Source organism: Mchenga conophoros, linkage group LG19, assembly GCF_057382185.1.
Source record: "Mchenga conophoros isolate Kocher_MC1m ecotype Shallow Benthic linkage group LG19, M_conophoros_male_GT1.1, whole genome shotgun sequence".
Classification (NCBI taxonomy): Eukaryota; Metazoa; Chordata; class Actinopteri; order Cichliformes; family Cichlidae; genus Mchenga; species Mchenga conophoros.
The window spans coordinates 5,152,690-5,166,686 of NC_140544.1; the positions used below are offsets into that span (position 1 = coordinate 5,152,690).

General features: G+C 39.3%; 1 protein-coding gene and 1 long non-coding RNA gene across 2 annotated transcripts in view; one reads left to right on the plus strand and one right to left on the minus strand.

Moving 5' to 3' along the window:
- kcnh5b (potassium voltage-gated channel, subfamily H (eag-related), member 5b) overlaps positions 1 to 13,997 on the plus strand; it is a 206,470-nt gene that overhangs the window by 21,053 nt on the left and 171,420 nt on the right. The window contains exons 5-6 of the mRNA XM_085256476.1: positions 6,385 to 6,500; positions 12,159 to 12,551. Coding sequence (XP_085112602.1) covers positions 6,385 to 6,500; positions 12,159 to 12,551 — 509 coding nt within the window. The remainder of the gene's footprint in view (positions 1 to 6,384; positions 6,501 to 12,158; positions 12,552 to 13,997) is intronic.
- LOC146551526 (uncharacterized) lies at positions 8,266 to 9,238 on the minus strand. The gene is made up of 2 exons (XR_014889883.1): positions 8,910 to 9,238; positions 8,266 to 8,327 (listed from the first exon to the last, which is right to left on the minus strand). It is a non-coding gene; the product is annotated as an uncharacterized LOC146551526 (long non-coding RNA).

Here is a 13,997-nt window from a genome sequence, read left to right on the forward strand (position 1 = left end):
TCGTCTCAGTATCATCCACTGACTGAAGCAGTAAGAAAAAAAAGAGGAAAAAGAAAACACAGGAAAGCAGAACTATTAAAAAATAATGGTCACTGTGTTGTTGTTGTTTTATGGTAGAGTGGCTGTGTTGACTGCTTTGCTTTGTCAGCACCTGTGAGTGCTTCACAAAGTGCTGTTACCTCAGCCTCAGGCGAGACAACATTTCAGGCTGACGGCTGATCACAATGAGTGACGAGTACTGTGGCAGGAACACAAGTGCCTCAGGCACTAAGTGTAATCCTTCAGTTTTTTTAAACCAATAGTTTGATTTAGCTTGACCAGTAACAGTTACCTTTACTCAAAGTGGTTTTGTGCTGTGGAAATTACAGTCCGCTCTGTTGAGAAGAACGGAAGTCTTTTTAAATGGTGACCTTTTTTTAAGGAATACAATATTTGAGAATGTGGAAGACATTTAATTGAATTGTTCTCCATTGTGTTTAAAAAATGCATAGATTTCATTTCATTTGTTGGAAATCTATCTGTGGCAGGGTGTGGCTTGGGGCTCAGCTGCAAGGGAGGCTGAGACACACCGGAGCTCCGTCAGCCAATTACGTCTCCCCTATAAAGAAATGTACCGGGACCTGAGTTGGGGTTGTGCGTGTGGCTGGCAGCTGAAAAGCTGCGACCGTGTATTAAAGGCACGAACTGCTAAATAAAAGGGGTCAAAACGTGCGAACTGTGTGGTCGGGTTCGTCACTCTGTCTCACTATCCAAGTTAGTTAATTGTAATCCATCTTTGGGTGAGAACAACTTGTCACACACAAGTTTTTTACAACTTGGAAAGCTCAAGGAACCTTACTAAGCACTGATATATTACAACAAATTGTTCAATAGCTACACTATATGTAAAAAAAACATAGGACCACACTGTTGAATCTTTGAATTTGGGTGTTTTCAGTCCCGAACACACGCGTGTATAAAATCACAGCACCTAACCATGCAGTCTGCTTTTACAAACATTTGTGTCCACTTGATTCAACCACAGTGCTGTAACTGAATGCCATCTTTGTAACAAGTCTGCTTGTATTCCACGATCAGCTGGAAGTGGCATTACTGCAAGGTGAAGACCCAGAGAAGCTCAGTCATGAAGTGGCAGACCACGTAAATTTACAGAGCAGGGTTGGCGAGTGCTGAGGCTGGGAAACGTTTGCCAACACTCTGCTGACTGATTATGGTATCTCCATCAGCACAAAAACTGTGTGCTGTGAACTTCACGGCATTTCAATGGCCACATAAAACTCATTTAACAATCGGACTTCCATTTTGGCTAAATGTCCAAATTATTGCTTGGATTTAGGGTTCTTTTTCCAAGGTTATCATTATGCAGCAATATTGTTAACATTTGTTGAATTTATCCTCTAAGTCATAAAAATGATTGGGTCTGTTTAATTCCACTCAATTCTTAGCAACAAACATGATTTGCTGCAATTTGCTTCAACCTGCGCCATACGTGGATGTAGAGTTAATCTTTAAAACCGTCTGTGACCTCTTGCCAAACTCTGTTGTGACCTCTATATCTCCCCTCTTACAGGACATCTTTTTTCACCTGCACTTCCAGGTATTACAAAATGAAAAAGAATGATGTGCTTTTGCACTGCATGTATATAAGTCATGTGTCCCACATGTACTGTTTATAAAGGCGCATGTCATGCAATGCAGTTTGCTGTGTGTAGTATTTTCAACCAAAATCTAATCTCAGACTCTACTTACTTTGGTGCGTGCACTAGTTCTGCTCCTGTGTTATTTTTAGCCGAATGCCTTTTTCTTTTTTTTTTTCAATTTCCATTTCAAGTCTGATAAATCACACGGTTGCTGCATTCTTGTGAAACATAGGCAGACGCAGCACTATTAACCGTGAAAAAGACCGCTTATTTTCTTGTCCTGCAGTTTCCGTTCATGCTCTCTGTGAGGGCTTTTTGTCCTTTTTTTGCCACAATGTACAGTGGAAGCCTGTGGGCTGTCAGTATGTATTTACGTGAATGCCAGCATAACAAATTCTCCCATTTTGCTTCATGATGAAAATGTTTGTATGAAAAAGAGCCCATTGGCTCATTTTCTCTGCCAGCGGCTCGCTGTTTTTCTGTTAATGCATTGTGCTGCTCTGTAATGCATGCACATTTTACCGTGAACTATTCAGCCATTATAGGCAGCACAGAAAAAAAGTCTTAAGAATGACATGAAAATGATAAGAATTACATCACAAAGGAAAGGCGCTACAGTCAAATCATTCTTTGTCACGGTTTCTAACATAAATTCATATGCAAGATTTAGGTGTTAGAAATAGTTCAGGTTTCACAACAAATCACGTGTCATGATGGATTTCCCTGTTTAAGAGAGTTAGTTGTGGACTATTAATTTGCTGTCATGAGTGAAAAGGATGCTTAGTTAATGTAAGCCTCGATCACAGCTCCTAGTGGTCAGCTTCATAGTAAATTGAAACTACTTGAAAAGCATAGGCAGCAAGATTTTTATTAGTAATGATCTAGTTTATATTGTTAGCAGCTTGTTAGCCAACGTAAACATTGCTTTTCATGCATTTTCAGTCTAGTCCTTGTACCTTTTTCAGAAGAATGTTTAATATCATCATCATCATCATCATTATTATTATTATTGTGATCTATGAGCCATTCAAGTATAAAAAGGCACCCAACTCAAGGATGATCCAGTGTTGTCTAAACATTAAATTTGCTGAATTAATTACTTGCAGCCTCTATCAAAAACATTTTATATGTTCCAGTCTCTTCAGCTGAATCTACAAAAATGCCAAAGATAACACATCTTGAAAGGCTTTGTCCCCAAGTTGATTTCTTATAAGTTAGAACAGGGCTGCCCAATCCCAGTCCTCAAGAGCTACTATCCTGCAGCTTTTAGATGCATCCCTACTCCAACACAGCTGAATCAAATGGTTTGATTACCTCTTCAGCATGCCATCATGTTTGGCAAAGGCCTGATAACAAGCCATTCATTTGATTCGGGTGTGTGGGAACAAGGATGCATCTAAAAGCTGCAGGACGGTAGCTCTCGAGGACCGGGATTGGGCACCCCTGAGTTAGAAACTCAGCATTGTGTGTAGTGTGTCCCTAAAAATTCTGAGGAAGAAAGTTTTTAGTGTTATAATGCATTAGTAGTGCTACATTAATGTGGGTCAGCATTGAGGGCCTCTGCTCTCTCCCTTGCTTGTTGAAGTTATTTGGGTTAGTGTGTTTTTTTGGCTGATATCCTGTCTCACTTGTGCAATGATGTCAGTAGAGAGACCAACTAGGAGTCTCAGAATATTGTGTTTTTATTATTATCTCATATTATTAATAGGTACATTTAGCATCCACTGAGCAACATTGACATTTTTTAATCAGTAGCCACCTTGACTAAAAATTGGCAGTTATGCGCCAAATCAACTCGAGCTGCATCGTGTCCTACACAGTAATTTGTCTCATTGTTTTCCCAAACTGGTTGCCTTACTTTCATTTTGACAGTACATTTATGTTCATAAGTTCCCAGCTTTACCTCTGACAGCTGCTACTGCTCAGCATCACTGCATGTTACTTTAACCCCCTCCCCCAGCCAGCATCCACCTGTAGGCTCTGGGGCTGTATTTATTCATCACTTCCCAATTGCCCCATGTGTTGTATTTGTTGTACTCTGCTGCAACCATTTCAACACATCTACGCACAGAATGTTGTTTACTCAGCAATATCTATTTACATGTACACAAGTGAGCACAGCTGTGTTCTTGTGAATGAAACATAGGAATAATATTATTAATAATAATAATGATGAGTAATAATTATTTGTAATTTAACAGTTTAATTGTAACAGTCCAAAGTTTGAGGAAAGAAAAAACTACACCCTTTTTTAAAAAAACAACCCAAAGATAACAAATTAAGCCTTTCGAGATGGGATGTGAATTTGGTAAATGGACAGGTAAAGCACTTTTTTCTGTTGAGGATGTGACAAGTTGTTCATATAGCATCGTTCAGACATGAACTTATACTCTGATGGATGCAGGGAGGAACTCTGTACCTTTTTCTGTATCTTGCCCACGGATACTTCAGCATACAAACTGGAGAAGCCAGGGATTGATTCACCGACCTTCCGATCGGTAGCCGACCCAGTCTTCCGCCTGAGCCGCAGGATGTTTCGTGGGTTTACATGTATTTTTGTGTAAATATGAAATTAGAATCTTCAAATGTATTAGCTGTAGTTGTTAAAAGGTAATAGGTAACATTACAGCATAAGCGTAGGAAGTATACAGGTAATATTAAAGCGCACTGATGTAGAATGTGAGGTAGAAAAGATAGGAACACACTGCAGGGATTATGACGAACAAGTGAAATTGATCAACAGCCAACAAAATACAGTATATTATACAGTGAGTTACACAATCAATGCTAGTGTACATATGCTGCAGCAATTTCCCTGAAGAATATATACTTTAAAATACTCATTTTAGCTAAAAATTAAGGCTCATTTTCTGTGGTTGTGCAACACCAACTTTAAAAATGTGTAGAAAAAGAAAAGAAGCCTTAGAAACTGAAGCCGTACAGTAAGTTTTACAATAGCTGCAGCAGCAGTTTTGCTCGAGGGAAGCTGATGATTGGGTTTCAGAATAAATTGGATGTCGTGTTGATATTCCTCCCGTATTGACATCAGCACAGCATTGTCTCATGCTTTTCTACACCGCTGCACAAAGAAGTGAGCGCCTGAGTTTCTCTCCGTTCTAACAGAGAATGAAAGGAGGATTTTCACATAGCTGGAGGCCTGAGGGTTAAAAGCCATTTCAAAGTCTGCTTTTTATTCGTAATGGTTTCTTCAAAGGGCCGGGTCGATCACGACGTGTGACTACTGTAAGTGATGTGCCCCTGTTGTGTGACCCTTTTCTCTTTGAAATATTTTATTTTATTTTTAGAGCAATAGAGCAGGAAGCACCTGACCTCCAAAACTGTGTTTGCTCTCACTGAGAAAGGTGTGGCCGTCATTACTGAAATGACCTCTGCTGACATGGCTGTATTTTTAGGTAGACTTACAAACTTTTATATGAATCTGTTTTTAGTTAATAATTACATTTTCCAAAGAAACTGCAGCTTTTACTATCTTTATTTATTGGAATATTTCTTATGACCATGTCTTAAAAAAATGACAAAGACGCACAAACACGAGGGCTCAGAGGGCTCAAGAAGTGTTCGTTCATCTTAATCCTTGTTTTTCTAGTTTTTTCCATGAGATGAAAGAATCAAATGGAAGTCAGAGATAGGACGGAAGGCTTCAGTTTAAAAGACCAAAAGAGGAAATTCAATTCAATTCAATTCAATTTTATTTATATAGCGCCAAATCACAACATAAGTCGCCTCAAGGCGCTTCATAGATACAGAGAAAAACCCAACAAAGATCTATCTAACAATACTGATTGGGAAACATGGGACGGACTATTAACATGGTTTGATCCAGATGTGTGAGATGCATCTTCAGCATTTCTGTGTTTGATTGGTTATGGATGGCTCTTCTCTACCCTTTTTCTTCTTTTGAACTGGAACAATTTACAATGACAGTTCACTTCTGCCATTTAAACACTGATTTTCACGACTATCAGGGTGTACGGATCTCTGAGTGTTGCATGCGGTCGACCGCAGATGATGGTGTGAATAAATATCAGATTACTGGGAATTTCCCTAGGAATAATGTCTGGTTGACTAGTACATACAGACAGCAGGTTCCCTAAGCCTTCGCTTTTTCACAAGACAAAAATGTGCAAAATTTTCAGTGATTCCTGTGTGGTCAGGGCACACCGGATGGCTCTGGGTTTTGCGCTGTGTTTACATGAATTAGTGAAATGGAGACAAAATGTCATCTTTTTGTTTACATGAAGACAAATAATGTATTTTACTAGGAAGGGTTTTGCTGCTGTGCTAGAAGTGTAAGTGAGGCTCCCCACAGTTGTTGTCAAACAGGTGCTTAAATGCTACCATGATCTTTTCATAATCCTAAGTAGCTTCACTTTTAATTAAGAGTACAATTGGCATGAAGAAAGTGTCAGTGGTTTGAAAAATATTGGAATTATGACTGTAGTAGGTGAAAGTCCTGTTACTTAATCCATGGCTCTGACCTCCTAAAGCAAACTGTGCTGCTTTGCAATGAAAGCACAGTGATTCAGTAGACAACATTTTGTGAAAATCTGATGAACTGCTGTGAGCCTTGAGCAGGGAAACTGCATGGGCAGTGGTAACATACAGCTGCCTGGGGTCTGATTGTGTTTGTGTAGCTCATAAAGTATCAGCTGACATAGATGACAAGACCGGTTAAAGTGTAATGACTGTGATTTTGGCAATAATTGACTTCTCATTTTTTCAGGATGGACCAAATTTGCACGGCTAACACGTGCACTCACCAACAACCGCAACACCCTACAGCAACTGGCGCCTATTGGCAAACCTGAAGTCAGCCATAAACAGTCCAGACTGGCTGAGGTGAGCACATACGTTATATGAAGAACATTTTTGTAGTTTTTTTTGCAGGTACTTATCCTAGGTCCGATGAAAAAGTTACTCAGTGCCACCTATAAAAAAAAAAAAAGAGACCCAAACCAATTTTGGCACATCGCCCCTTCAAGGTAATCATCTCGTAGATTTGGGTTTTGCATAATGGCTCATCACTGGTGATAAGAACCAGACCACAGATTATGACCCAAAGATGTACAAGTGCAACAGGACTTCATGGAGTGATCTAAAGTTGTGTTTGAGACATTGTAACTGGCCAAGAAGGGGACATGTGCTCATCTATTTATTACTTTGTTATTTTCAGGATGTCCTGATGTAGGAGACAGACATATGTCTATGTCTTTATAATGTTGGGCTTAAGACTTTCCTGTTTGGCAAAGCTTGTAGCTAGGGCTGGATCAGGTGACACTGAACCTACCCTTAGTTATGCTGCAAGGCTGTTGGTGGCTATTAATTATGAGCTATTATTAATCTCTGGCTCTCTTCCACAGCATGTCTTTTATCCTGTCTTCCTTCCCTCACCCCAATCGCTCGCGGCAGATCGTTGCCCCCCGAGCCTGCTTCTGTCGGAGGTTTCTTCCTGTTAAAAGGGAGGTTTTCCTTCCCACTGTTGCCAAAGTGCTTGCTCATACAGGGGTGGGCAATCTTAGTCCACGAGGGCCGGTGTCCCTGCAGGTTTTAGATGTGTCCTCGAACCAACACAGCTGATTTAAATGGCTAAATTAGACTGAGATTGCCCACCCCTGTCATAGGGGGTTGCCTGATTTTTGAGGGTGCTCTGTATTATTGTAGTATCTTTACAATATTAAGCACCTTGAGGAAACTGTTGTTATGATTTGAGTATTAGCTTGCTCAACTTTGAGGTTTAAAAAGCTTTTTTCCTCACCTAAATTGTACTTATGCCATGTGTGCACAAGGTTTCACTAGATACAAATAGTTTTTTATCTGGCTGAAGTTGGTAACACAAGCTGAACTGCTCACACAGATAGATAATTTGCTGGTTACCTAGTAATAGCAGCTAGCTGGCTAATCCTAGCTTGATAAAAAAAAAAGAAATTGTATTATTGTAAATTTAAGTGCGTTTTCTGTTTGCCTGCTAACCTTTAAGCAGTGCAAAACCTTCTATTAATTGTTCCATTTAAGCAGCAGCTTAGTTCTTCAACTTAAACTGAAAATCATTCCCATTTCTTCATTCTGCAAACAACATAGTCGCTAACTGTACACAGCAAATCCAGCATGTCCAAATTAACACTGTCGGATTTGATTTCAACACTATTAAAGTGTCTATATGGGTCCACACCAGAGAGTGTTAATTTAACTCTTTTTGGAGAGTTGGTACGTTAACTCTGATTTAGTGTTAAACACCAAATCTGTCTGGAGTTGATAATTTAACACTTGGTGTTAAGAGTTTATATATTAACTCTCAAAGAGTATTTTAGTTTAACTACGTAAGAGTTATCTTCTAATTCATTCTAAAAAGCGGGAATTTTACTGTTCTGAACTTCTAGAAATTTCTTTTGGAAATAAACATTTACTAAAAAGACGCAATGGTTTTTGAAAAACATTTATTCTGAACTGTGCACCACAATTTCAAAACATTTTCTGAAAGATGTAACAGTATACATGTTCTCACTTTCATTAGAATTTTGTTTATCAAAAGGTCTGACATGGTAAATGCAAATAACAGCATTCTCATCACTTATTTCTTCAATACAATATGCATGTCCTTCATTCATCACTTTGTGGAACTTCAACGCACTTCTGCTCTCCCCCATATTCCATCTTCACAAGCATATCCTGTGTGGAGATCGAATAAAAATTAGTTGACACTAATTAATGGCACAAATAATCCAGTAAACAATTGCAGCACAGTAAAAAAAAAAAAGGAATCCTCTTTGAGCCATTACTTGTGTAAAGTATTTTCCCAAAAGACAAAGACGCAGGCACCAGGTAATACTGAACTAAATGTAAAACCTCAACCTTTTTAATTTTTACCTAAACCGTGTGCACAAAACTCTGGAGGGATCTATGCTAACGTAGAAACCAGTCAGGACGTCTGCTACTGCTGTTTGCTCGTTTTTTTTTATGGGCGATCGTTTTCAGGCTTCAAGTAGCACCATTATACCAACATTTCACATTCTAGACATTGTTTTAGGTGTATTTGACCAAAAATTTGACTGAAAATTCACATGCAAGCTTTTTTTCAAGGCTGTGGTATTTGCCCGCAAACAATACCTTTCAGCTAGCTAAAACAGAATATTATGCTATCACCGAGCAACATGGCTAATGCCTTTCACACAGCTTTGTCTCAACTCCAAAGAGCCACAGAAGTAAAAGCTCATAATAATAATTGAAACAATCTTTGAAAAAATGACTTACCAAGCATGGCAAACAACTCAAATATGTAGAGCAAAATGTTCTGAAACGGCTTCACTTCAGCTTCGATTGGAGCCGTGCTGGGGGCGGAGTCTGTGAATTTACTCTGTTGGTGTCATAGCCCCTCTAGGAGTTCAGAGTTAAGAGGTCAAGAGTTAATGTTTCCATTGTAACACCTCCAGATTTGACATAGAAACACTCATTTTTAACACTCGATTTTAACTACTATCATTTTACACCTCAGAGTTACATTAAAAGAATGTGACTCTACTTAGAGTAAAATTAACTCTACTTTTGCAAGAAGACTATTAACACCAAAACATTTAACACTTTTGAATTTGCTGTGTAGCTACCCTGTCACACCAGAAGGAGTCTTCTGTATAAACACACACACTGTAAATTTGCCACCCTTGAAATATTTCTGCATCAAAAAAATCCCCGTATAAAAGATGTATAGCCTCCTTCTGACCATATTCCCAAAGCTCACTAAAAGAGAACATCAACTTTTACAGTCAAAAACATGCATATGCAGTCACAGGCTTCACCTTTTCCTAAACACGCACACCACCCTCCCCTTAACTGCTGTTGTTGGAAGTAACACATTCCCTGCTGCTCCTCTGAACTGTGGGCACCATTCAGGACAGGTGGAGAGACAGAATAGGGTGGTGCGAGCACTCCAAATGATTGTGCTATAAAGTTAGAAAATGGATTGCAGGGTGGAAAGAAGATGGTTCATTTTCCCAGTTTTCATCAACCTGTTTTATTCATGAATGTTTGAGGAAGGTGTGATGCCTTTAATCAGAGTTTGTTTGTGTTTAGTGCATGATGCAAGAAGTTGTGAGGGTTTCTGGGAAGGTGTTACCGACTCAGGTGTCCTAAAGGTGAAACAGAGGTGAACTGAGAAAGGTGGAGAAAAAGAACTACAAAGAGAGGGAAGAGAAAGGAGTGGAAGTAGCAACTTAAGAGGGAAAGAATGGCATGAGAGAAGGAGATGTGGGAGAATGTATTGTATTGTATTGTATTGTATCTTTATTTGTTTCAGACATATAAAACAAAAAACAATATATACACACTACATATATTTTCATTTACAGATACGAATATATATGTAGATATACACACACACACGTATGTGTTCAGATAAACAAAAAAATATATAATGAAATAAAACAAAATCGTCTGACATAATGTAAGAGCAGTAATGTTTAGGAGAGAAGTAGGAAGGAAGGACTGGAAAAAGAAATAAGTTAGACCTGGTATAACAAGCTAATGCACTCTCTTAGCCGTTTTCCTGGCCTGGTGCTGGATGGGTTGCAGGGTAATGTGTTGAGGGTGCTCAGCAGACACTGCAGGTGAGCCATCTGCTCTGCAGTCTGAAAGGCACAGCTGGCGTCTGTCAAGGATGCTGTTGAGTGTCTCACGTGTAAGCAGGGATGTGTGCGAGTGTTTTTTTTTCTTCTCCTCACAATGCTTCTGTGGGTTAATTGGCAGCCTCGTTTCTGAGCTGTGGTGCAGCTCTTGACCAGTTTGACTGACAGCTTTGATGAAGAGAATTAGAAGTGACTGAGCTCTGATGTTATGAAGCTTGCTGTTAAACCTCAGCTCTGTCAATCCATCGTTTTATTTAGCATCAAACTGAATCCCAGTGTGAGGACAATTTGGGCTAACTGAGGCCACGCTGTCCCAACTGTTTTGTCAGGAGAAAATGATGATGACATGCAGTATCAGTAGTTTAGGGTTATTACTTGTAGTCATCGCAAATACAATAATACCAGAACCAGAAGAGCTGTATTGGTAGTAACTATAAAAACAGCAATTTTACTATTAGAGCTGTATTACTACTAAATATGTATATTTAACAGGCTTCTTTCACCGAATACAGAAACCTGTTAATGTGTTATGTTTGCGGCGGCAGAATATATTACAGCTCTGTAGCTGACACAAATAGACTATTATTTTGTATAAATAATGAGTCGAATGGTTAATGTGTGATCTGCATGTGGAGCTGCTGGATTTAATGGAGTCTGTTCTGTAGAGGTGGCTGAGCTTGGCAAGGGTGATCATCACCACGCTAGGAAATAGACTACGTATTCTTTAAAAAAAATGTTTTTAATTTAATTTTTTGGTCATCTATTCTTTCCCCCCTCTCTCCTTTTCTTCTTGCCAATTTCAGTCCCCCTTCTGTGTCTTCCCCACGTCAAGCCAAAATGTATTCATAATACATTTCTGTCACCAACAGCCTTACAGAAGAACAGACGTGATGAACACAGATTAAAACTGAGAGGAAAAACTTTTCCTTCACAGTGCTGAGCACCATGGGCTGATGATCGTTAGACTTAATAAACAAAAACAAAACAAGGACTGTTTTTGTTGAGCTTTCTTTCATCTATTTCACTAATTTAATTTCCCCCTTTCTCTCGTTTCCTTTCTGGAAACCGTGCATGTAGTTAGTAAAAAACAGAAACGTGCAACCGTCTTTCTTGGACTGCTGTTACAAACATCGCTGACAGTTAGAAATTCGCTTGACAGGACAAACTTTTCTCTAATGAACTAATAAATCGGACTCACGCTGGAGAAAGAACCAGGGGAATTTTAGCTTTCTTTGGAATTCTTGCATATATAAAATTTTCTGCTAATTCAAATCAGTATTAAAGGAAACCTGCAGCATCATGCTTTCCTTTAGTTCATTTCAATGCCACAATGTTGATATGAAACTGGTTTCCCAATGTTTCCAGTGTCTTTCACTTCATGCAAAAGCAGGTCCAGCAGTACAGTTAGTATGGCTCACCCGGCTGCTCTTAGCAGGATTCCAGGAATTGGCTAATGAAGTGAAAATGGGCTTTTAGGGAGGGATTTCTTAAACAGACAACAGATAAAAATGACTTGTTTCTGATAGACAATCAACTAAGAGCCCAGAGATAGAAATAAAAACAAAACAAAAGCTTACCCTTATGCATTCTCAGAGTTTAAAAAAAGAGCTGGAAATGCATAAAATGCATAAACAAAACTGGCAGTTCAATATTTACAAGTTTTTAACACACAAAGATGCCGAAGAGCTGCAATCACTTATTAATTCATGTTATTAGTAAAATGTACACTTAAATATACAAAAGCCACAGATGTCTAAAGCATTAACCTGTTTTTTACCCATACTGTACATTTACTGTTGTATTTTGTTTAGATTAAGGGTGCTTTTGATGAAGAACTGAAGTCTAATCATATTGCTGTTTCCATCTGCAAAACCACCTCCAGGTTTTGCAGCTAAACTCTGACATCCTCCCGCAGTACAAGCAGGAAGCCCCCAAGACACCACCTCACATAATACTTCACTACTGCACCTTCAAGACCACTTGGGACTGGGTCATCCTCATCCTCACCTTCTACACAGCCATCATGGTGCCCTACAATGTCTCTTTTAAGACCAAGCAGAACAACATTGTTTGGCTGGTGCTAGACAGCGTAGTCGACGTCATCTTCCTGGTGGATATCGTTCTCAACTTCCACACCACCTTCGTGGGGCCCGGTGGAGAGGTGATCTCTGACCCCAAACTCATTCGGATGAACTATCTGAAGACTTGGTTCGTCATCGACCTGCTGTCGTGCCTGCCCTATGACATCATCAATGCCTTTGAGAATGTGGATGAGGTAAGTTTGGGCATTTCTACTGTTGTTAGAGGTGCAATTACCTAGAATTCTCACAAACCTAAATCTCAATTCAGCCCTGAAAGTGGCCGACAACATTAAAACCACCGGTCTAAATATTGTGTAGCTGCCTCTTGTGCTTCCAAAGCTGCTCTGATCCATCAAGGTATGTTCTCCATTAGACCTGTTACGGTGACGTTGTTGTACTAATTACCAAGATGCTAGCAGCATATCCTTTAAGCCATGCAGAGTCATGTTGAGGTGGCATTTGGAAGCCAAAGCAACATCTTGAACCTCAAACCTTTTTTTAAAGTGTGGCAGTACGCATTGTTCTGCTGAATGGGGCTGAAGATACAGTTGACTTTACGAGGTGCACTTGTCCTGCAGTGTTGCTTTGGTTTTGGTACATGTCAGTGTAACATTCGCATTAATGCCAGGACCAAACATTTCCCTCTTGTCAAAGGTGCTCAGGCCCTTTTGCTCATTTTCTTCCCTCCTCCTACTCAACACATCCATTTCAAAATGTAATAGATCTGTTTCTTCCTAATATATTTCACCCCTTTACAGGTGCCATGGTAACAAGATGATTTATATAATTATTCACTTTACCTGTCAGTGCTTTTAATGTTGTGGCTGAATTGTGCACCTCTCAAATAACCTTTTTGACTATTCGTCAAATTTTTTGCCTTCTTTAGACTTCAGGGTTAAAAATCGTTACTGAAGTACAAGATGCAGTGAATGAACAGAAGCTTTTGAGCTTTTTTAAAATAAACAATGCCTAAGTGCTCAAACTTTATAGTTCTTCTAGGATTGTCTCGCTATCTTTTGTCTATTCATGCAGTCCTCGTCTCAATGCGTGATCTTGAGATGACGGGTTCGTATGAGAGTGGGCTTCTTCTTTTTGTGGCTGAAATGAGTAAACATTTAAAAGGGACTAATATGTTTCCCGGTACTGTTCTGTCTGTAGTCAGTCTGTCAGTTTGAGCCAGATGTGTAACAGATTATTTTCAGATGATTCAGAAGATGACTGATGATTGTTTTTTGATTCACCACATGGGCTTTAGTGGCTCCGTAATTCATTTACATCTAAATGAAAGGGATGTCATTACACAGCAAAAATCAGGCTTCGTGTTATACTTCCAAGATTACTGTAAGTTCTCTCGAGATGATGACTCATCAAGCCATTATGTCAGTCGTTTCCCACAGTTTGCTGATTGGTTGAGTTTAAAGCTCAGGGGCACAGATGAGTCACAGTAAATGTTTGTGACCCCATTTACACCTGCTATTAACAGGCAGTCTGTGTCTGCACGTCTTATCAGGACAAGGTAAGTAGGCATTTAATTCAGGTGTAAATGCAAATGTAAAATGTGATGACATTGGCCAAACCAGGTCTGGAGATGGTCACAGCTTGAGCTGTAATTGGATCTTGTAATGTAATTGAATTCTGTC